Raw genomic sequence first — 23,029 nt, 5'->3', positions numbered from 1 at the left:
CATCTTCCTGTTCACCACCAGTCAGTAAGCAGTGGATTTATTTGTCTTAAATCTGGGCTGCACCCAAGCGTGAAAGTTCCTGCCAGCAGTTCACTCAGCTTCAGATTGCATTTGGTGTGCCAAGCCAATAATCCCACGGGACATGTAGGAATGGATTTTTTCTAATGTTTGAAATATTTTAGAGTAATCAAGAGTGGTCTTGTGATCTTGTTTTGCATCAAAATAAACCTAAAGTTATGTTTATCAAGACAGCGAGGGCCGTCAAACATACCAGAAACAACTTAGTCATGGCTTTGCAGAATCTGGGGTGTGAAAATTGGAGAAAAGCCCTGAAATAAAGTTTTTCAACGAAATGGTATTCTCTGTAAAGTTACGTATTGCCAGCATTGCTACACAAGAGCAAAAATGTATGGACATAAAGTACTATGCTCTTTACTTACAAATACTCTACATATAAAGATTTTATGCTTTTAAGTCATTTATTTATTTGTACGGTGCTTTCTGAAACACACAGTTTGTAAAAAACAAAACTCCATATTAAAGGTAAGTATATATGTTCAAGCATACAGACACAAAGTCAAATAGACGTTCTTATGTTCTAATTCTAACATACACACTTGAATGCACACATCAGATGTAAACTATGGCCAAAAATAATAGGAGAAGGATTCAGAAAAGGCTGACCTATAAAAAAGGGTTTTCAGCAGTGCCTTGAAACAGACCACTGATTCAGTTGCCCTGACAGGGTGAGAAAGGCTTCTCCAAAGTTTAGGCACTCCAACCTCAAATGAGTGATCACCTCTGGTTTTAAAATAAGATTGTTGAAAGAGACCCTGATCAGATGATCTCAGAGGCCATTTGGTGTTATAAAGCATACATACATACATATACATACACGAGTCTGACCATATGGGGCTTTATATGTCATTAATATAATTTTAAATAAAAACAAATTCTGCTTAATTAGCAGAAAATGTTTTCAGTAGGTTGTTCTGGAGTACTTACTGGAGTACTGATCTGGCCCTTTTGAAAACAAATTGGGCTGTGTGTGGCCCGTGAACTAAAATATGTTTGACACTCTTGGATCAGGCATGAAACGTAGGTTGAGAAATATGTCCGACAGCACATGAAGGCATCATGGCGTGACGTCCCGCTGGGCGTGTCCCTGGCGCAGCGCCACCGAGGAGATTGTTCAGGCTGGTTATGGAAAACTCTGGAAGTTTCCACACTGTTTATAAAGAAAATATGCGGGGCTGAGCGGATCGAGTTGAGTCAGGATTGAGGACGTGCGGCAGAAGTTCATCACCAGCAATTTACCAACAGCTACAACAGGTTAGACCACTGGTTGGTCAAAATGGGTAAAGACTACTATGAGATTTTGGGGATTAAGAAAGGAGCATCGGAGGACGACATCAAGAAAGCTTATCGTAAGCAGGCTCTGCGTTATCATCCTGACAAAAACAAGTCACCGGGAGCCGAGGAGAAATTCAAGGAGATTGCTGAAGCTTACGACGTTTTGAGCGACCCTAAGAAAAAAGATATATACGACCGTTTTGGCGAAGAAGGTAAGTTTTCTAAATCATGCAATATTGCGGGGCCAGTAATCGTCAAGGCGCCGTCAAAATAACGTTTAACACAGTTGGAGCTACGAGCTGTCAACAAGGCTGGGTGGAAACAACAGTTCTGAACATGTGTAGACTAAACTGGGATAATCCTGTGTGTCATGGCGCTGTCCTGGCTCTCCTGTCCTCCGACCTTCAGTCAGTGGCTTGTCTCTGAGCCAGGACAGGAGCGCTGGTCTGCTGACGGCAATACTCGCATTGCATGTTTCTGCAAGAACTTGATGAAGTACGTAGAGAAGCTGGAGGGTTCTGCATCTGACGGGACAGGAAAGGGGCGGGGGGGCTCGGCTTTTAGGCCCTAACGATGACTAGCTAACCTCGGTGTTGATATTTTTAGTTCACAAAAACCTGAAATGGTGGAAACTTCTACTTAAGTATTAGCACAGATGTTTTAACATTACAACAAGCCAAAGTATAAAGCATAATATGCTTATAGTTTAAAGTCTTCATAGTCAACAACAAAGTAAAGCTTTAAAATAAATGGATATCAATGTAAAAAATTTACATCTAAAGTATAGTGAAGTGGAAGCATAACCTTCAAGTGCTTCAGCGTTGTCCTCGTTGTACTAAGCTACAATCCACCATTGCTCCTATTCATGCTGTTAGACAATGATGATGGACATTGTGAGATTAACAGTACTCTAGCGCAAGGGTATTGGTAGAGGGGGGCAGTGCCACTCCATGCACCCAACTGGACATATCCCAGCTACTCTCATGGAATACTTAAGTTACTCCTAGTAAAGCCTGGTAAAATTGTGAAAAATCACCTACCCAGTGCACTCATGCAGTGGAAACCTCAGTTATCCCCAGTGATCACAGCATTACACAAGCATTCGTGTTGCATTTCTTCACATTCTTCTTGGTACCTCCTGAACTGAGAGCATTTCCAAATAAGGATGCTGACAAGTAATATTTTGGCACACAGTTAAACAGCAGCTGCTGTATAACTTTGGTTATACAGCAGCGGTTTGTGCCACTTTTTTTTTTTTGGGCGGGGGGGGGGGTGCTATTAATTCTAACATGACAAATGTGTTTTAGCCCTGTTTCCTGGCTGATTTTAGTGTTATGCTAGTTTCACATCTGCTTTTGTACTTTAAAGGGTGTTTGCAAAATCAAAGCACAAAATAACTTTGTTCATACTATTGTTTAAATGAAAAAACATGATAAAATTCTCTTTATACCAGCATTCACGTGAACCTCATTAGTGTATGGGATATTTTAAAATCATTACTAATAAAAATCTAAAATTAGTAATTTGCATTAAATAAGTTGCACAAAAGTAAGATAATGATGACTAACAACTGTTTCTTACAAGAATAAAAAAACAAACAAACAAACAAACAAACTTACTGCAGTGTGCCAAACCCAAACTGAATCCTTTTAATCTGATTGTTTCTACTACGCTTCCAGGACTGAAAGGCGGAGGCCCTACTGGTGGTGGTGGTGGTGGTCCTGGCACCTTCAGCTACACCTTCCAGGGCGACCCCCATGCCATCTTTGCAGAGTTCTTCGGTGGACGTAACCCATTTGAACAGTTCTTTGGCGGGCGGAATGGAGGCATGGATGAGGAAATGGACACTGATGACCCATTTGCCCGCTTTGGGATGGGTGGCGGCGGAATGGGGGGAATGGGTGGGTTCCCTCGCTCCTTCAGCTCTGGTATGGGCGGTCACACTAGTGTGGTAAAGAAGCAGCAGGATCCTCCTGTAGTTCACGATCTCCGGGTGACCTTGGAGGAAGTGTTGTCAGGTTGCACCAAAAAAATGAAAATCTCTCGGAAAAGGCTGAACCCTGATGGCCGAACATTAAGGAAAGAAGAGAAAATCCTAGAGGTGCAAATAAAGAAAGGCTGGAAAGAGGGCACTAAAATTACGTTTCCTAAAGAGGGAGACGAGACTCCTACAAACATTCCAGCTGACATTGCATTTGTGTTGAAAGACAAGCCACATCCAGTGTTCAAACGTGACGGCTCTGACATCATTTACACCGCTAAGATCTCACTCAGAGATGTAAGTAAGAGTACATATAACTTTAAAAATACATTTTCAATGTTTTTTTTTGTTTGTTTTTTTTTTTAATCAATTTAAATGTTAACTAAATGACATATGAAGTTAACTGGAATTCCTAATGTTTTTCTTCTTTATCTTATCTTCTGATTCCCCAGGCTTTGTGTGGCTGTACAGTCAATGCACCCACAGTAGATGGCAGAACAGTCACTGTGTCATCAACAGATATTGTGCATCCGGGGATGAAGCGACGAATTAGTGGAGAAGGGCTACCTTATCCCAAACGACCTGATCGTCGGGGAGACCTAATAGTAGAGTATGAGGTCAGGTTCCCAGAGCGGCTCACTCAGAGCGCGCGGGACACAATTGCTCAGGTCCTTCCTCGATCTTAAAAAAGACAATCCTACCAACAAAACGAAAACAAAGCTGCCAATATAAATGTTTTCAAACATCACGTGGTTACTCGTGGCGGTTAAACTCACTCCAGCCAATATAGGACAAACTGATGAATCAGATCATCCTCGGTCTACTTGATCATCTGTAGTGTCGGAACCACCTTTGGAACACGCTTACCTGAATGGGTGAATCAACTCACATACTAGAATGTAAATATATGACCGATACTGTGTGGTGTTTGATTTACTGAATATTATATTTTGATGACACTGAGTGTATATAAAATTCATGTGCACTATTCTGCGGGAGCTCTTGTTCATTCTAAACGTCTCATTAAGAAGTTTTTATTTTTTTGTAAGAAATTGCAACAGGAACGTTTCCATTGCAATGTTTACATAGTTAGTATAGAGATCCTATAACGTTTCTAATGATAGATAAAAAGTTTCCTTTTCTGAGAGACTTGCTTCTTGACATCAAGAGATTTTATGTGTGTTTGAATGAGTGGTGTTGCAGTTGATGCTGTAAGGAGTGATATTTAAATCACAAGTGTTGTGCAATCTTTGGACAATAAAGACATTAAAATTGTTTAATGTTAAAGAGAGTAGTCTTACTGTTTTTGTTTGTTTGTTTGTTTTTTATTGCTCTGAGTATTTCAAATTAAGGTCTGTCAAAAGTGATACTGTTTCCATGTAATGGAAGGAAAATGAAAATTCAATAAGGGCAAATTTTACCTCATGATTTTCTTCCTCTGGTGAATGTCTGCTATTCTACAGAGATGAAAGGAACACTATGAGGGGAACTGTCCGAGTCTCCTACATTCACTAAGTGCGATGTCACTTTTGACTAACAAGGTTTAAATTCAAAGTCTTGTCTGCTGCCGCTATAAATATGCATACTTAATTCTATAATTTAATCTCTTTGAAATTTTGCCTTTGTAAACCACCACAGTTAAGTTTAAATTCAAACAGCATATAACTAAAGTGCTGACTATAAGATACATCTCAAGGGGTTTAACCATTGTATTAACATTGTATTAATGGACGTGCAACTTTTTTTTTTTTTTTTTAATAAATATTTCCCCAGTTTTAGAGGTTCAAAAGTAACTGGATTGTTGGCTGATAGGTTCCATGGTCTGATGAGTCCTGTTCTCTTGTTACTTTTATGACAAATTAAGCAGATTAAAGATCTGGAATTAATTCTAGGTTTTGAGCTTGTATTTGATAACTTTCACTTGAACTCTAAATATGAGGTCTAAAAAATATTGATAAAAGTTTTGAAAGCCACTATTAATCTGAATCCAGAGAAAACCTAGCACATTTTCCATTTTAATCATTTTAAGATGATTTTTTTTTTTTTGTAATACTAGGATGGAAATCAAGTCGACAAACAATGTCAAGAACCCAAAGGTTTGTTTACACCATTGTGGTTCCCAACTCAACTGGGATAGGCTCATGTGATTGACTTGTTTTTGAAGAATACCATTTCTTTGCTTTAAGAAATTTTTGGGTTTCTTTTACAGTATGTTTTTTATCAGTTTGCAATGTGACTCATGACCTGATCAGTTTTGCAGCATTTGGCTGAATCTGAGTAGAGTATAGCTCTGTACACATCAGGATTCATCCTGCTGCCTCTATCAGTAGTCACATCATCAGTAAACACTAGTGCTAGTTCCACTGGCAGTCATACATCCCATTAGATTACCTTTACCAGAGGCCAACATAAGTTAAACAAGGATATCATTCTGTTATCTGGATTCATAAGACAAAACTACACCATGATAAAAATGTAAGCAGGTTAAACACATAATACAGACTTAAAGTAACACTGCTGTAGGTGAATCAGAGGCATGAAGTTCACACTGACGCCTCTGTCTTTCTAAATGGAGGGACAGTAACTGCATGTGTATATGTAAGTGTGTAAAAAATTATAGTAAGATTAACAGCAACAGTATTTTGTCTATATCCGCCATTGTAGCAATTTTGTCTCGTAAACAATAACGTGGCGCACAGCATGACGTCAAAAAGGCGCACACCTTTGACGTTTCGTGACTCTATTTTCCTCATCCACGCATAAACGCAAAAAGTGAGTTTTCGAAAATCTTTACCCTGGCAAGAGGTTTTATAAATATCAGTTTTCAGTGATACTAAATGCAGTTTACGTGTGGACGAAAGGACCAAATGCATAGAAAAAGCTGTGTTTTCAAAAATATCCGTGTACATGTGGATGTAGCCCTAGAGAGGATGAAGGGAATTGTTGATTCACAACTACGAGATGAACAAGCAGGCTTCTAACAGAACCGATCATCCACAGATCAGATCACAACATTATGCATCATAATTGAACAGTCTTTGGAGAAGGCATTTGACAGTGTGGACCAGGGACGATTCTAGGATCAGAGCTTTGGGGGTGCTGAGCACCCGGAGAGCTGCCCAGCCAGGCAAGATAAACCTGTCTCTGTCAGTCCCTGCATCCTTAAATGTTGTCCCGAGTTCTGTCTGACTGTCACTTTGGTGCATTTAAACCCCTGTTCCTCCCTGTCCTCATCGCCTGTTGTCTTCGTCTCCGTTATCAGTCATCATAATTTTACCATCTCTGTGCAAGTCTGCAAATTTCTTTATTTATTAATATAAGATTCTTAAATTCATCAAGTCTCTCTGTGCCTGGGTCCTCGTCACAAAACATGACATCACTGTTTTGTACATTTTAACACAATTTAATCCCCACATTTGTGAAAGAAAAGCAAAACACTTTTTTGAAAAGTCTGCAACAAAACCATCAAATCTGATCAAGGTTATTTAAATGCTGCAAAAGAAGAATGGATTGTAATAAAAAAAATACATATAGTTCCTTAATTACTGGGGGAGAATTATGAATGATGCCCATAGTGAGTAAAAAGTAAACAGTGCATTTTTTGGACGGAGATTCACTTTTAATGTGTTTGTATAATATAATACAGATACATAAAAAACACTCCCAAAACAGAATTATTTCAAATAAATTATTACAAAATATTAATAAAAACTATAAAAATGGAGGCAACTTTGCCTGTGGTAGAATGTATACAATGTATACAATGTATACAGGCACTTACACCTCTGCTCCGCTGTGTCTCAGCCACCATTGCTCTGGCAGCAAGAGTGCTAGAGCCAGAGTAGGGGAGAGGCGAGCTGGAACAAACCATTTTGGGAGGGGGGGTTATCTATACTTTTGTTGTTACAATGTTATATCGCAAACAAGTACAGTACTGTATGCTTTTTATATTTTTAGTAGTGTGTCACACAAACAGCAAATATTGTCAAAAAAAGTAAGAAATCTTTGGGGGTGCCCCCAAAAATGGGCTAAAATCGCCCCTGGTGTGGACTGAGAGGGCCGTTGGAACTTCCTCCAGCATACTACAGCATCCCAGCCAAGATGGTCAACATGATCAAGGGCTCATATTAGGTCATGACCTGAAGAGTAATCCACGAAGGGCAACTCACCAACAGCTTCCAGGTGAAGACCGGAGACCGACAAGGATGCCTGCTTGTCTGTTTGTCGTCATCAACTGGATCATGAAGACTTCCACCAGTGAATGCAGGAATGGAATTTAGTGGACCCTTTGGAGTCAGCTTGATGACTTAGACATTCCTGACGACCTGCCACTTCTTTCTCACAGCCAGCAGCAGATGCAAAAAAAAAGACCAATGCACTGGCAGCTATATCAGCACATGGTGGACTCATCATCAACAAGAAGAAAACCCAAATTCTCAAGATCAACTCCAATAGCAACAACCCAAGCATCCTTAATGGAAGTCCTCTAGAGCAGCGGTCCCCAACCTTTTTTGCGCCACGGACCGGTTTATGCCCACAATATTTTCACGGACCTGCCTTTAAGGTGTCATGGATAAATACAACAAAATAAAACTAGTACCGGTACCGAAAAAAAGAAGATTTATTCATAACACACGTGAAAAGACCCAGGGAAACCGAGTTAACGATAAAAACGATAACAAAATAACGCTGAAAACCGATAAAAACCCTGAAAACCATACATTTCACACCTGAGCTTCAACTCTCGCGACCCGGTACCAAACGACTCATGGACCGGTACCGGTCCGAGGCCCGAGGGTTGGGGACCGCTGCTCTAGAGGAAGTACACTGTTTCCCCTACTTGGGCAGCATCATCAACCAACAAGGTGGAACCGATGCAGATGTCAAGGCAAGGATTGGCAAAACAATAGTCACCTTCATCCACATCAAGAACATCTGGGCATCCAACGTGAAGTCAGTACTGCTGTACGGGGATGACACCTGGGAAAAAAAAAGACCTCAAACAAATAAACATTCCTCAATAGCTGTCTCAAAAGGAACCCCCACATTTGTTGGCCAGACACCATCAGCAACATCAACCTTTGGGAAAGAACCTGTCGACTCCCAATAGAGGAAGAAATCAGGAAGAAAAGATGGTGCTGGGTAGGGCACACTCTACACAAACCACCAGCCAACATCACCAGGCAGGCTTGACAGCACCTGCAGTGGTTATTACTTAGATTTGCTTCTTTTTCATTTACATTTCGAATTTGATGTTCATCCCAATGTTGTTCATTTATGGCCTTTATTCAGAATCCGGACTAGTTCTGACATCTCTGAATAATGCTTTCTTTATTATCAAAATATATGCACATGATAACCATTTCACAAAAGAAAATTTAATTTTATTTATTGAACCCATGTATTTCTGCACAGGATGTTAACATTTGTCCTAATTCAATAAAAGTATTAGTAGAAGGTTATTTAATTTGTTTATTTTGTGTTTTGGGTCGTTTTTACCCGACTACATGCTAAAGCATAGACATATGGTACAAAAAACTTCCTAAAAGTCATATCTTTATTTCAGTTTTATACATTGCACATCACAGATTTTGCTCACAACATGCACAGGGTTTGTACAGGTGCTTGAAATCCTTGAAAATGCTTGAATTTAATGTTGCATTTTTTAAGGTTTGAAAAGTGCTTGAATTTCAGATGTGGTGCTTGAAAGTGTAACTGTATTTCATTCACCACAAATAACTATCTGATTGAATAGTTTTCTTATCAGATGGAAAAATAAAATGAGTCGCAAAATGTAAAAGCAAAATTTCCCTGCCTGGGCTGTCTTGCGCCTCTGGCTGTATCCCAACTCAGGGTCTGCAGCCTCAAAGTACACAGCCTCAACGGTCCTAAAGGGCCGCGTACTCAAAGACCGCTAAGGCCGGAAGTGCGAGGCTTGCATGGGACGGTCTAGCCTCCGTCGAGCTACCCAGGTTGCCTAGCAACCATGATACTAACAGCTGGAAACGTGTCATACAGCTTTGTTTGACAGAAATGAAGGAGAACACATTTAGTTCATTTGTTTCTACATGAGCTCTGTGTGATTTAATAAGTATCTGAGGCTGAGACCACGGGACTGTAAAAACATGATTGTTGGGCTTCATTTCTGTACTGAACAGTCATTTTAAGATTAGCTAGTGAATAACAATTAGCTAATGTTGTTCATGAGACTAAAGTCATCTCACTTTGGTAATGTAAATATAATATGGCCAATATTATAGTTATTATATTAATCATTATTAGTCATTACAGCAGGGAGTTTGAACTCCGTGTCAAATACTGAGCTTCAATAAAGATTCAAGTTGCATTTATTCATCGTTCCTATCACCTTAAATCTTCACTCAAAGACGAGTATCTTTGACAGTGTATATATAGGTGTATTATATATAAGAGACAAATATTGTTCGTTTAATATGTTGGCATTACTAAATGTGGTTCAATGCTTACATATATGTGTAAAAAGCAAATGTACGAGCTGTGACAACTGTTTCTGATAAAATGAAGAGTAGACTGATATATAAAATATTCCTTCTTTGGGTGAGAAAATCAGACCATGTCATAACTGCTTTACGTCATACAGAATAGATATCAGAGCCTTAAACAGGCTGACTTCTGCTAAATGGGTCAAACTGGGCAGAAAGTATACAAACACATAACATCCTTATAGAATATGATGTAACACTATAGATCAACTTACCTCAAAATATATAAAGCATATAAACAATTACAGCAATATGATGCAACAAACACAGCAGTACTACTAATCCAAAATACTCAAAGCTTCATAGAACTGAAACAGACATCTATTTTTAGGTCCATTCTGCTGCTGATACATAATTTATTTTTTCTGAACATTAAACTTGTTGCTGTCTTTCATAGTTCGACACCACCGAGCAGAGGCAGCAATATAACATAGCTAACATTAACAGTGCAGTGAATCCTGCTGGTGCCGTGATATTCAGGACTGCAAACCGAGCAGCATCACTGACTTTCAGCTTGTTGTGTTTGTGGATATATGACTGACTTTAATTATCCATAAAATCATCAGATTCTCTGCAAGATTAAGGTCAGCTATTGTATTATTATATTTTAAAGGCTTTAAAACCAAATAAACACTGAAAGTACAAACATCGCTAATGGCAAATAACTTTGCCGACATGTGGCCAACAGTAATGTTTTAATGTTCCTCATTATTAAACATTTTCACATAAATGAGTGACATAATATTCAGTACTTACTTTTAACAGTTTACTCTTCGGCCACTCCGCTTCTGCCGTCTGCGGCAAAATTATCCACAGGGACTGCCGCGCTATGCATTGTGGGATATGTTGGGCCACGAAGTCTACACCACCACAGCCTTAAAATTCAGGGAAATGAAGGACGCATTTGAGGGCTGCATTTCGAGCAGCTTTTGAATTGGGACAGCTTTCGTCGCGTCGCTGTGATGTAATCGGCCTTAAAATGCAGCCTTAAAGGCTGCAGACCCTGAATTGGGATACAGCCAGAGTGTTTTGATACGTGAGAGATTTGTGACGTTTACCATGTTTGGAGTCTCAAGTTAGTGTGTTGTCTTGTGCAGAGATGGGCAGTAACCCATTACTGTAATCTGATTACTTTTTTCAAGTAGCGAGTAAATAAGTAAGATTAAAACACATGCAAACTCCAAAAACACTTGCAAACTAAAGAACACATGCAAACTCCAAAACACGTACAAACTCCAAAACACTTGCAAAATCCAAAACACTTGCAAACTAAAAAACACTTGCAAACTAAAAAACACTTGCAAATTCCAAAACACGTACAAACTCCAAAACACTTGCAAAACCCAAAACACTTGCAAACTAAAAAACACATGCAAATTCCAAAACACGTACAAATTCCAAAACACTTGCAAACTAAAAAACACATGCAAATTCCAAAACACGTACAAATTCCAAAACACGTACAAATTCCAAAACACTTGCAAAATCCAAAACACTTGCAAACTCAAAACACATGCAAATTCCAAAACACAACGGAAGTGCTCCAGGACGCTAGGGGCAGTGTTGAGCTTTTGTTACCTAGTAACTACACAAACCAGGAAGTACCAATGACCGGATTTGGGGTTTGCAGCCTTAAAGGCCGCATTTTAAGGCCGATTACGTCACAGCGACAAGAGAAGGCTTTCCCAATTCAAAGGCTGCTCTACATGCGGCCCTCAAATGCGTCCATAATTTCCCTGAATTTTAAGGATGGGTCGGTGTAGCCTTCATGGCCCAACATATCCCAGACTTCATAGTGCGGTGGTGGTGTGGATAATTTTGCCGAAAAAAAACGGTGAAAGCAGAGCGGAGGAAGAGTAAACTTTCAGAAGTAAGTACTGAATATTATGTCACTTATTTATGCGCAAATATTTTTTTAATGAAGAACATTAAACCATTATTGTTGGCCACATGTCGGGAAAGTTATGTGACATTAGTCATGTCTGTACTTTCAGAATTAACTTGGTTTTAAAGCCTTTACTTTAAAAAATATATATATATAGTCGACCTTAATCTTACAGAGATTGTGATGATTTTGTGGATAATTAAAGTCAGTCATATATCCACAAACACAACAAGCTGAAAGTCAGTGATGCTGCTCGGTTTGCAGTCCTGAATATCACAGCACAAGCAGGATCCACTGCACTGTTAATGTTAGCTATGTTATATTGCTGCCTCTGTTCGGTGGTGTCGAGCCAAACGGACTTTAACGTGTGTTGAACGAGCTGACGGTTCACTCGTTAAGATGAAAGAAAAGCTTTAATCACAGCAGTCACACATGTGTCCACTGTACCATCTGGGAATTCCTCTTGTTTCGTAATAACACAAACACTAAATCCTCCTTCTTTTGTGCTGTTTTGTAGCAGTGTATACACCTGAGACTGTCACCTGTCTGTCCTGCACTCTCTCTCTTTTTCTTTCTCTCTGATTGTGTAATAAAAGTATGAACATGTGTTTATAAGTCACACTTATAAGTCACACAGCTTATCACACATTTGATTTCCATGTGTGACAACTGCAAGTGTCCAGAGTGAGGACAGACTGAGGGACACACTGCTGCACATCATCTGTGAGGCTTTGCACCCCTGATGATCCACCAGGACAAACTCAGCAGTGTGTGAGAGAGGCGGAGGAAGAGCCAGCAGCAGCTGACAGATGGAGAGAATAGACCGACTGTTCCCTGTTTGTGAAGGACTGCTAGAAAAGTTTAGAATCACTAATTGTCTGTCCTGAATCAGTCTCATTAGGTAATGTTCAAATAATGCTATCATTCCAGTGCTTTCAGTGTGGGAGAAAGTACTCAGGGCCTTCAAGTTACACACTATGAAAGGCAGCAACAAGTTTAATATTCAGAAACCTAAAGTATGTATCAGCAGCAGAATGGACCTAAAAATAAATGTTTGTTCCAGTTCTATGAGCTTTGAGTATTTTGGATCAGTAGCACTGCTGTGTTTGTTGCATCATATTGCTGTAATTGTTTATATGCTTTATATATTCTGAGGTAAGTTGATCTATAGTGTTACATCATCTTCTAAAGGATGTTATGTGTTTGTAGACTTTCTGCCCAGTTTGACCCATTTAGCAGAAGCCAGCCTGTTTAAGGCTCTGATATCTATTCTGTATGACTTAAAGCAGTTAGAGGTCTGATTTTCTCACCAATTAATAAATACATTACTCTCATTTTACAGAAACAGTTATCACAGCCTTGTTAATTTTTTTTATAAATATTGAAAGCAATGAGCCAATTTAGAATGCTAACTACGAAGGAACATCGTCTCTTATCATATACAGTATATAATCCTGTCAAAGATCTGTCTAAGTAAATTTAAGTATATAAGACTTAAATAACGCAACTGTAAAGTACTGAATCTTTTGTTGGTGAAGTTCACAGTAATTAGTTACTGATTACTTTTTTCAAGTAACTTGACCAACACTGGTCTTGTGTAGTTAGTGTGTAGTGTAGTCGTTGTTTTGTTTTGTGTGTCAGTTCTACTAGTGGAAAAGCTTGAAAAGGGACGTTGAAAGTGCTTAAAAAGTGCTTGAATTTGGCCCTGAAAAAGGCGTATGAACCCTGCATGCAGGACTAATTTGGACTAAATCAAAAGGGCCATGCAGCCCTGGTTCACTCAAGGTAATGTCTGTAAAACATAAATATAATAAGTAAATTTCCTAATAAAGTTATAATATTAAGATATTGAGAAGACAAGGCATTTCAGTTTTTTAGTTAATAATAGAGATAGCAATGCCAAGAAGATGCCTTGGATTGGCCCCTTCTCATCCCAGTTAGTTAGAGTTCATTGGGAGTATTTAATGAACATAAGTATGATTTTCTTATATAGCTGTGGTTTGAATGGCTACTTTGCAATATGAAAGAATCCTCAGACTGTCCTCTGATACCCGTGACATGGTCAGCAGAGTCTGCTTGTTGAGTTTGATGCCCTTGAGCTTCATGGACTGTATGTACTAAAACAAATGGAAGAGCCAGTGGTGAAGAGTTCATACCCTGAAAGAGTCATGAACTAATTCTTCTTAGAAGACTGATGAAGGCTTCCATATGGCATGTTCCCTGTTTCTTTCTCCCTCTTTTTTTTAGCTAAAGAGGGACGGTCAAACAACATCATGCCCATTCAATAATGACAGTAGCTGAAGGCAAACAAGATGCAATCATTTCTTGGTACAATCACAGCTTTGTAGCTTTACTCAGTCTTTGAGCAGTGAATCAGATGACTAATTTGAGGCGGACTGCTAGACATTTCTGCTGCGCTATTTATTTTTTTTACTTACCTTATTTTCTGCTCGGATAAAAAAAATGAAGCCCCTTCATGTCCTCGTGTCTTTTTGCTTCTCAGGTGAGTTTTGATCAGTTCTATCCAGAGGCATTTGTTTTAATCAGTAAAAGCTATATTCTATTTTAATGTGTACTTATACATGAATTGAAGTGAAGAAATAAATGCAATATGTGTAGGTGAATCATTTTTTGGAGTTATCTTCATGGCATTTTCTTAAATGAAAATGGATCTTTTTGATCTGTTAGAGCAGTTTTGAAATTGTCAGGTCATCTCCAGTAATTTCAAAAATAAATAGAATATTTTACTTTTAATGAATGTCTGATTAATTAAATTTATGTGAATTATGAGGCTATTCTTAATACAATCAAAGATTGCTCTAATATGATGTATAGACTTTAACTGGTTTTTATTTGTAATGCAGCTGCAGTGACTTTGAATCTTGATTAAACTCTAAAAAACTATAAAAACTAATTTTTGCAATTGTTTGCAATGCATGCAATATAATCATAATGTTAAGCCATCAAAAACGATCTTATTCAGTATAGTTGAATGTACTACTCTTATTATATTATCATTAATATAATTAATGATATAAATATCATTAATATCATCTTAAATTGATATGTACAACAAGAGAGTAAGTTAAGATGTTTGGTGTGATCATTTTTGTGTTATATTAATTATAAGTTACAGTCATACAATTCTTAATATTTTTGCTTTTTTAACTTTATTACTTACATATTTATAATGAAATGGCAACATAATATTATGATAGAATAGAATTGAGTGGGGAAATGTTGTTATTTCAATGCAATGAATTGCAAGTATAATAAATTATGAAGTAGTCTGTATTTTAAATTTTTTTTAAATTTAGTCTTCAGTCACATTTTGGTTAAGTTTATGAAAGAACCATGGTTTGGGTTAAAATAGTCCCTTTCAAAAATAGTAAACAAATATCAGAGAGCTTGTCTGGCAGAAATCAGTTAAACTGTTTATCTTTTCATCAATGTTTTTATAATGCTTGAGGATACTTAACTCTGGCTGTGAAATAAAAGGTTTCTTTGTTTAGCCTCTTCTCTGCATGGATATGCATTTTTTTCCTAATTTGCAGAGAATGTTTGAAGGATTAGAAGTCTACAGTGCTTTCTTTTAATGCCATTAAACTGTATTTTATAATTTCCTTGACTCAAACCAACAGTTAACTATGGTATATCAGTTGATCTTATTTCTATAGCAAAGCAGCACTCTCCTCAGTGCATTTTATATCATAAGGTAAAGCTAAAGAGAATGGTTCCCTTGGAAAGAAAGAAACTCACCGGTGTTAGACTCAGGGGGAAAAAAGCCTGAACCATTTGGGGTGAGGAGAAAATGGAAAGATAGAAGACGAGCATTCAGAGAAAACAAACATAAAGATCAACCCTGAGCAGGTTAGTAGGGCATGATCCATGATGTCATGTGGACATCAAGTTTCAATTTGAATGAAATGAAATGTTTTTTCCAAGGTCAAAATGCATGAGAAGATAAAGAAGTCAGTACAGCAAGAAATATAATTTGTGTTCACCACATTTGTATGCTGGTTAGAGCCAGTGTTAAGCTGTAACCAGGCCTTTTTGTGTCAAACTGCAGCTGTGAGTATGGTGGCCTCAGAAGTGCTAGAGGTGAGCGGCCGTGTTGGTGGTGAGGTCTCCATCCTCTGCTCCGGTAGCTGGAACAGAGACAGCGGTGCCAAACACAACAGCATGTATTTCTGCAAAGGAGTCTGCTCCAGCGAAAGCATTCTCATTCAGAGTGAGAGGAGGCGATCCACCGTCGCAAGTCAAGGGAGGTACAGCATTAACAATGGCAGAGAAGATGGAGTCTTCAATGTGGCTATAAAGAAGCTGGAGAAAGCGGACACAGGGAGATATCGCTGTGGAGTGGAGAAAACCTTGAATGTGTTGTATCGGGAAATTAATCTCATAGTTGTAGAAGGTAGGTTAAGTTTCCTGCAGGTTTCCTCCATTGGTGCAGGTGACCCATTTTAAGGTTAAAGTTTTAACTGTAGGTTAGCATAATGCAATCATTTGACCATTTTTGTGCACAGCTGGACTATAAAACCAAAGAAAATCTTTGTCTTGTAAAGTTTCATTGATGTGATCAATTTGTAGATAGGCTGGAGGAGACAATAGCTAATGTTGAGCCCACCAGTATGTGGTTGGCATTTGCAATACTTAACTAAATTAAGACTGAAATGTATATTAACTTCGTTATTAACAAAGTTAATAACAGTGTCACATGAGCACACAAGCATTATCTCTCACCAGTCTTCCTCCGTCCTCTTCTCTCAAAGCTTCCACTGTTCCCAGAGCTCCTTCCTCCACTACTATCATTCCGAACAAAACAGCACTTCTGTCACATGACAGCTTTACATCCAGCACCGAGCAATCACCAACAGCATCTTCACCCTCAGATGGAAAGAGAAACAGACATGAAGCATCCCGACTCACAGGTATTTCAAGGCCGAATGGATCTGATAGCAAGCTTAACAACAACAAATACAGCATGTATGTATAGCAAAACTCTGGATAAGATGGTTTAATCAGACTCAGATTTATACATTACACCAAAGTTGATTTTTTGGGTGCTACAGCATAGCATTGCTTCCAACTGATGGCATGAAGATACTTGCTCAGTAATAACAAAATAATGACATTCCACAGTCTTGCTTACACATTCTCCATTTCATTGTTTTGATGTATTCATGGTGCAGATGTCATAGTTGTATTTGTGGTACTCACAATCTAGCTACAGCTGGATACCTGTCCAGGGTCTCTACCCTGCCTTTTGCCCTATGATAGCTGCAATAGGCTCCAGCCCCCTGCGACCTTGATAAGGATAAGCGGAAGAGAATGGATAAAATGGACTTAAAATTTTACTTGTAATATAATAATTGTTTTAGTGGTTTGGGTTTTTGGCTTTCACCAAATGTGGCACTGTTAAAATGCCAAACATCTCCACTTTGGTCTCATCTGTCTAAGGGACATAGTTCCAGAAGTCTTAAGAACATTCAGGTGAATACCTGAATACTGCAGACCTGCAAACTGCTACAACTAGTGCAAGAGGTAGTCCCACTTACACTAGCAGCACCTGGCTACTGCTTTCCTTCTTAATTCCCATGCAAGCATCAAACGTTTGCTTAGTTTTTCACACAGTGCTTCTCCATTTTGGTTTAGGTTTTGTTAAATAGATAACGACACAGTGTACAATGTCATGTTTTGTAGTTCACCTGAGATAATTTTTAAATGTTGTCATAGATTAAAAAAATGTAATAAATGAAAATTTAAAGTTTTAACTATACTGTCACATTTGTCACACAAATTTTGGCAAAGTGGTACACCATAAAAGTAACTTTACTCCTAGAACACAGGGAATATTATCAACAGAATTAAACTTTAACATGACACAAGATATTGATCAGTGCTTTTTTTCCATAAAAATAAGAAGATTTAAAATGTGTTTAGGACAATTGTCTTGATTTGTTTTTTGAACCTGCTGTTCTCCAAACTAAAGGAAAGTCTTTTGTTTTGTGCAGACACTACAATGGTCATCATTGTCTCAGGGAGCTTAGCTCTTCTGGTCTGTGCCATCATCCCTGTTATTTTCTATGGACACTGGCGGAGTCACACAGGCTAGTAGCACAGGTTTAGAGACAGTAAAGTATAATAATTCCATGGCAGGGTATTGTTCAGGTACATTACAAATTTTTTTGTTTATCTCAAAAGGTCCGAACAGAGCTGAAGACAACAAGGGTGAGGTGAGTGACCATTTGTTATTCAACTATTTTAAAACTGAGTTTCCATATCTAAAGGGCTGTTTCAAACACTAATGTTCACTGCTCAGAAAATAGCTACAATGGTGATTTATTCACAGGGTGATCATCGGGAGGAAAATACAGATGTTGGATCTGGTCAGGTTGCAGTGGAGCTGCAGGCCTTTGAGTCAGATGTTGCTCCAGAGACCGATGATAATTACACCTCCGAATATGTTGCCATCTACGAGGCACGAGAACCTCAAACCATGGACTGAGAAGTCTTTTTTTGTCCTGACAGCTTATTTTCTTCTTTGAATTTTACATAAAAAATAAAGTAAACTATTTGACTCTAATTCTTTGAGAGATTTTTCATATTTCTATATTTGAATTTGGAGCCTTTAGTTTGTTTTATATCATAAACAATAAGCTGAGACATTAGAAACATGAACAACAGCATAAAGAACTATGATTAACAACTAAAGGTTGTATTTCTAAACATAAATTCAAAGTGGTATCATAGTCATACCAAATGATGGTCCGACACACAAGCGGTATATTCAACCTTTACACTTTTTCTAGCAGCCTTTACAGAATGTGGCTTTCGGTCACATTTATTTCATTTAGCTTGTCTGTTACTTGCTGTCACATCACACGGCTTACTTAAACCTACAGAAAGCAAATAGAAGAGTGACTTTGGATGTTTGTATGCAGATTATTTAGATAGACATCATACATGCAGTATAATGCAGCATAGGTGTACAGGGAGTGCAGAATTATTAGGCAAATGAGTATTTTGTCCACATCATCCTCTTCATGCATGTTGTCTTACTCCAAGCTGTATAGGCTCGAAAGCCTACTACCAATTAAGCATATTAGGTGATGTGCATCTCTGTAATGAGAAGGGGTGTGGTCTAATGACATCAACACCCTATATCAGGTGTGCATAATTATTAGGCAACGTCCTTTCCTTTGGCAAAATGGGTCAAAAGAAGGACTTGACAGGCTCAGAAAAGTCAAAAATAGTGAGATATCTTGCAGAGGGATGCAGCAGTCTCAAAATTGCAAAGCTTCTGAAGCGTGATCATCGACCAATCAAGCGTTTCATTCAAAATAGTCAACAGGGTCGCAAGAAGCGTGTGGAAAAACCAAGGCGCAAAATAACTGCCCATGAACTGAGAAAAGTCAAGCGTGCAGCTGCCAAGATGCCACTTGCCACCAGTTTGGCCATATTTCAGAGCTGCAACATCACTAGAGTGCCCAAAAGCACAAGGTGTGCAATACTCAGAGACATGGCCAAGGTAAGAAAGGCTGAAAGACAACCACCACTGAACAAGACACACAAGCTGAAACGTCAAGACTGGGCCAAGAAATATCTCAAGACTGATTTTTATAAGGTTTTATGGACTGATGAAATGAGAGTGAGTCTTGATGGGCCAGATGGATGGGCCCGTGGCTGGATTGGTAAAGGGCAGAGAGCTCCAGTCCGACTCAGATGCCAGCAAGGTGGAGGTGGAGTACTGGTTTGGGCTGGTATCATCAAAGATGAGCTTGTGGGGCCTTTTCGGGTTGAGGATGGAGTCAAGCTCAACTCACAGTCCTACTGCCAGTTTCTGGAAGACACCTTCAAGCAGTGGTACAGGAAGAAGTCTGCATCCTTCAAGAAAAACATGATTTTCATGCAGGACAATGCTCCATCACACGCGTCCAAGTACTCCACAGCGTGGCTGGCAAGAAAGGGTATAAAAGAAGAAAAACTAATGACATGGCCTCCTTGTTCACCTGATCTGAACCCCATTGAGAACCTGTGGTCCATCATCAAATGTGAGATTTACAAGGAGGGAAAACAGTACACCTCTCTGAACAGTGTCTGGGAGGCTGTGGTTGCTGCTGCACACAATGTTGATGGTGAACAGATCAAAACACTGACAGAATCCATGGATGGCAGGCTTTTGAGTGTCCTTGCAAAGAAAGGTGGCTATATTGGTCGCTGATTTGTTTTGTTTTTGAATGTCAGAAATGTATATTTGTGAATGTGGAGATGTTATATTGGTTTCACTGGTAAAAATAAATAATTGAAATGGGTATATATTTGTTTTTTGTTAAGTTGCCTAATAATTATGCACAGTAATAGTCACCTGCACACACAGATATCCCCCTAAAATTGCTAAAACTAAAAACAAACTAAAAACTACTTCCAAAAACATTCAGCTTTGATATTAATGAGTTTTTTGGGTTCATTGAGAACATGGTTGTTGTTCAATAATAAAATTATTCCTCAAAAATACAACTTGCCTAATAATTCTGCACTCCCTGTAGATTATTTTGGTTAGATTATTCATAAGGAGACAAAAGGAAACAAAGATTATTAAAACGTTTGTTGATATGAAAATATTCTTTTAGTTTATAAAGTGGTTCTGCTTCAGTATTCTTTAAAGAGCATAATGTTCGCAAGCACTGTGACCACACGATGAGTCAGACATCTACTGGTACAGACATGCACGTCTGCTACAAAATGTTGACTTCTTTGTGGCTTACTTGCTAGGAAGGATGTGTTTGGTGACAAAGTCATTGGGGGGCACAGTCATTTCTTAAACCATTAAATGACTACTCTAAAAAACAATGACTCATATTACTGAGCTTTCTCAAGGTAAAGATTACTTTGTGTGGGCCATTTAATTTGTTCTTAAAAAAAAAAAAGCTTTTCTGTCATTTAATGCTGTTACATTCTTGGTCTAAAGAGGGAACTGAACGCAACAAGAAAAGTGACCCTCCAGTCACACACCACCCAAGAAAAAGCAAAAACAGAATACTTTTCAAAATACTATGCAGCCATTTATTTAAGTCAGCAGTGAGCAATGCCAAAAATAACAAAACTCTAAAGGGCCCTAAGCCCAACCAAAAGACAACTTGCTTACCTAAGCTTATAAGTGATAAACAGGAGGAAACTGAGCCAACAGAAATTGACAGATTATTTTATAAAGATGATTTTTCAAAAGCAGAACCTGCAGAAGCCAGTCTGTCCTTCATTGTGGCTTCTATGTGTGCTCATGGCTGGTTAGGTCTACACTCACCTTGTTGTATTATTTTTAATAGACTGAAAATGTCTGAATATAATTTACCAAGTACGAATTGTTTATAGGACAAGATGGAGAGTTGTGGATCATATGCACATATTTAAATATGTTTTAAGTTTTTAACAATTAGCCTTGTAAAGGCACAGCCTGAGGCGACTATTTAGAAAAGAAAGAACTACATAACTAACAGTTTTTCAGCCACAATGAAGACCATTTCTTTCATCCCCTGGTTTTTGGTAATGCGGCTCCTTCAGCATGATGGTTTACTTCAGATCCAGTGTCCACCATCTGGTTTGAGGTTTAGCACCATGACAGGCACCAACCACCTTGCAGCTGCAGCTCAGTGCAGCCGCTTCACCAATGGAGGTGCTGAACATGGTCTGCTTAGGCTAAATGTCCCCAGTCTTCCTCTGACAGCTCAGCACTTTTTAAGGATTCAAGGAGCTTTATTGTCATTCACATAGACATAGAGTGCAACAACCTGAGTACCAGTATGGAGCATGGATATAAAATGTAGGTATAAATATAGGTATAAATATTTTAGCAGCAAAAGGGCATGATGACCAGCATTGATAAAGTGACAGTGTCAGTAAGTGTCAGTAGTGATTAAGGTGCTACAATATCAGCTCTTGTCCATTTATGCATTGAGAAGTCTCACAGCTTCAAAATGAAGCTGCTTCTCAGTCTGGTGGTTTTGCATTTAATGCTCCTCAGAGACTGTTTTTCCTGCACCGGTCCTCCAAGTGTTCCACCTCCTTCCTGCAGCCGGTCTCATCATTGTTTGTGATGCAACCAACCACAGCTGTGTACTCCGCAAACTTCACAATATGACAGCCTGGATGGTTGGGTAAGCAGCCATATGTAAGCAGCATGAACAGGCGGGGACTTGGCACACAGCCCTGAGGGGAGCCAGTGCTGAGGACTATGGAAGATAAGGAGACATTGTGGATCCTCACAGACGGCGGTCTGTTGGCCAGCAAGTCCAGAACCCAGTTACAAAGAGAGGAACTCAGTCCAAGAGTCAGTAACTTATCAACAAGTGTCTGCGGGATCATTGTGTTGAACGCAGATGAGAAGTCCATAAAGAGCATACTATTAGTCCTATATTCATCCAGGTAAAAAATCTCATTGAGATTAAAAATCTCATTTTCGGACGTATGAATTCTTCTGCTCCAGGTGGGTGAGGGTGGTGTGAACCACAGAAGAGATGGCATCTTCTGTGGATCGATTCTTCCGGTAGGCGTACTGGTCTGGGTCTGAAGTGACACTGATGGTGGCTTTGATATGGGCCATAATCAGCCTCTCAAAGCATTTTCTGACAATCGGTGTGAGGGTTACTGGGCGATAGTCATTTCGACCTGTCACAGCAGAGCTCTTGGGGACTGGGATGATGGTGGCGGTCTTCATACAGGTGGGGACAGCTGCCTGGATGAGGGAGGAGTTAAAGATGTCTGTCAGGACCTCAGTGAGCTGATCAGCCCAGTTCCTCAAAACCCGCCTGGGGATGTTATCTGGGGCGGCAGCTTTGCAGGGTTTAATCCTCTTGAGGGTCCTCTTCACTTCAGCTGTGGTCACACTGAGGGTTTCTTCATCTGATGGTGGTGAGAGTCTGTTTGTTGGGGAGGGGGTTAGGTTAGGGTCCTCAAAGTGGGTATAGAACCAGTTGAGAGCCTCAGGCAGAGAAGGATCCCTAGGGCATTGTGTATCCAAAAGTATTCAGCCCCCTTGAACTTTTCCACATTTTGTCACATTATAACCACAAACATGAATCAATTTTATTGGAATTCCACGTGAAAGACCAATACAAAGTGATGTACACGTGAGAAGTGGAACGAAAATCATACATGATTCCAAACATTTTTTTACAAATAAATAACAGCAAAGTGGGGTGTGTGTAATTATTCAGCCCCCTGAGTCAATACTTTGTAGAACCACCTTTTGCTGCAATTACAGCTGCCAGTCTTTTAGGGTATGTCTCTACC

At 39.1% G+C, this 23,029-nt stretch overlaps 2 protein-coding genes across 2 annotated transcripts; both read left to right on the top strand.

The window, feature by feature from the left end:
* The first annotated feature begins 1,157 nt into the window (after window positions 1-1,157).
* Window positions 1,158-4,625, top strand: dnajb1b (DnaJ heat shock protein family (Hsp40) member B1b). The gene is made up of 3 exons (XM_040004874.1): window positions 1,158-1,565; window positions 3,033-3,631; window positions 3,787-4,625. The coding sequence occupies exons 1-3, from the start codon at window positions 1,355-1,357 to the stop codon at window positions 4,018-4,020; spliced, it is 1,044 nt and encodes a 347-aa protein (XP_039860808.1). The 5' UTR covers window positions 1,158-1,354; the 3' UTR covers window positions 4,021-4,625.
* Window positions 4,626-13,949: 9,324 nt separating this feature from the next.
* On the top strand, window positions 13,950-18,326 carry LOC120716778. The gene is made up of 6 exons (XM_040004388.1): window positions 13,950-14,243; window positions 15,810-16,154; window positions 16,513-16,671; window positions 17,755-17,850; window positions 17,945-17,976; window positions 18,093-18,326. The coding sequence occupies exons 1-6, from the start codon at window positions 14,204-14,206 to the stop codon at window positions 18,246-18,248; spliced, it is 828 nt and encodes a 275-aa protein (XP_039860322.1). The 5' UTR covers window positions 13,950-14,203; the 3' UTR covers window positions 18,249-18,326.
* The last annotated feature ends 4,703 nt before the right edge of the window (window positions 18,327-23,029 follow it).

This window comes from Simochromis diagramma, unplaced genomic scaffold (genome assembly GCF_900408965.1).
Source record: "Simochromis diagramma unplaced genomic scaffold, fSimDia1.1 OVJJ01000487.1, whole genome shotgun sequence".
Lineage (NCBI taxonomy): Eukaryota > Metazoa > Chordata > Actinopteri > Cichliformes > Cichlidae > Simochromis > Simochromis diagramma.
The sequence above is the reverse complement of the archived record's forward strand: the minus strand, read 5'-3'. Positions and strand labels throughout refer to the sequence as shown.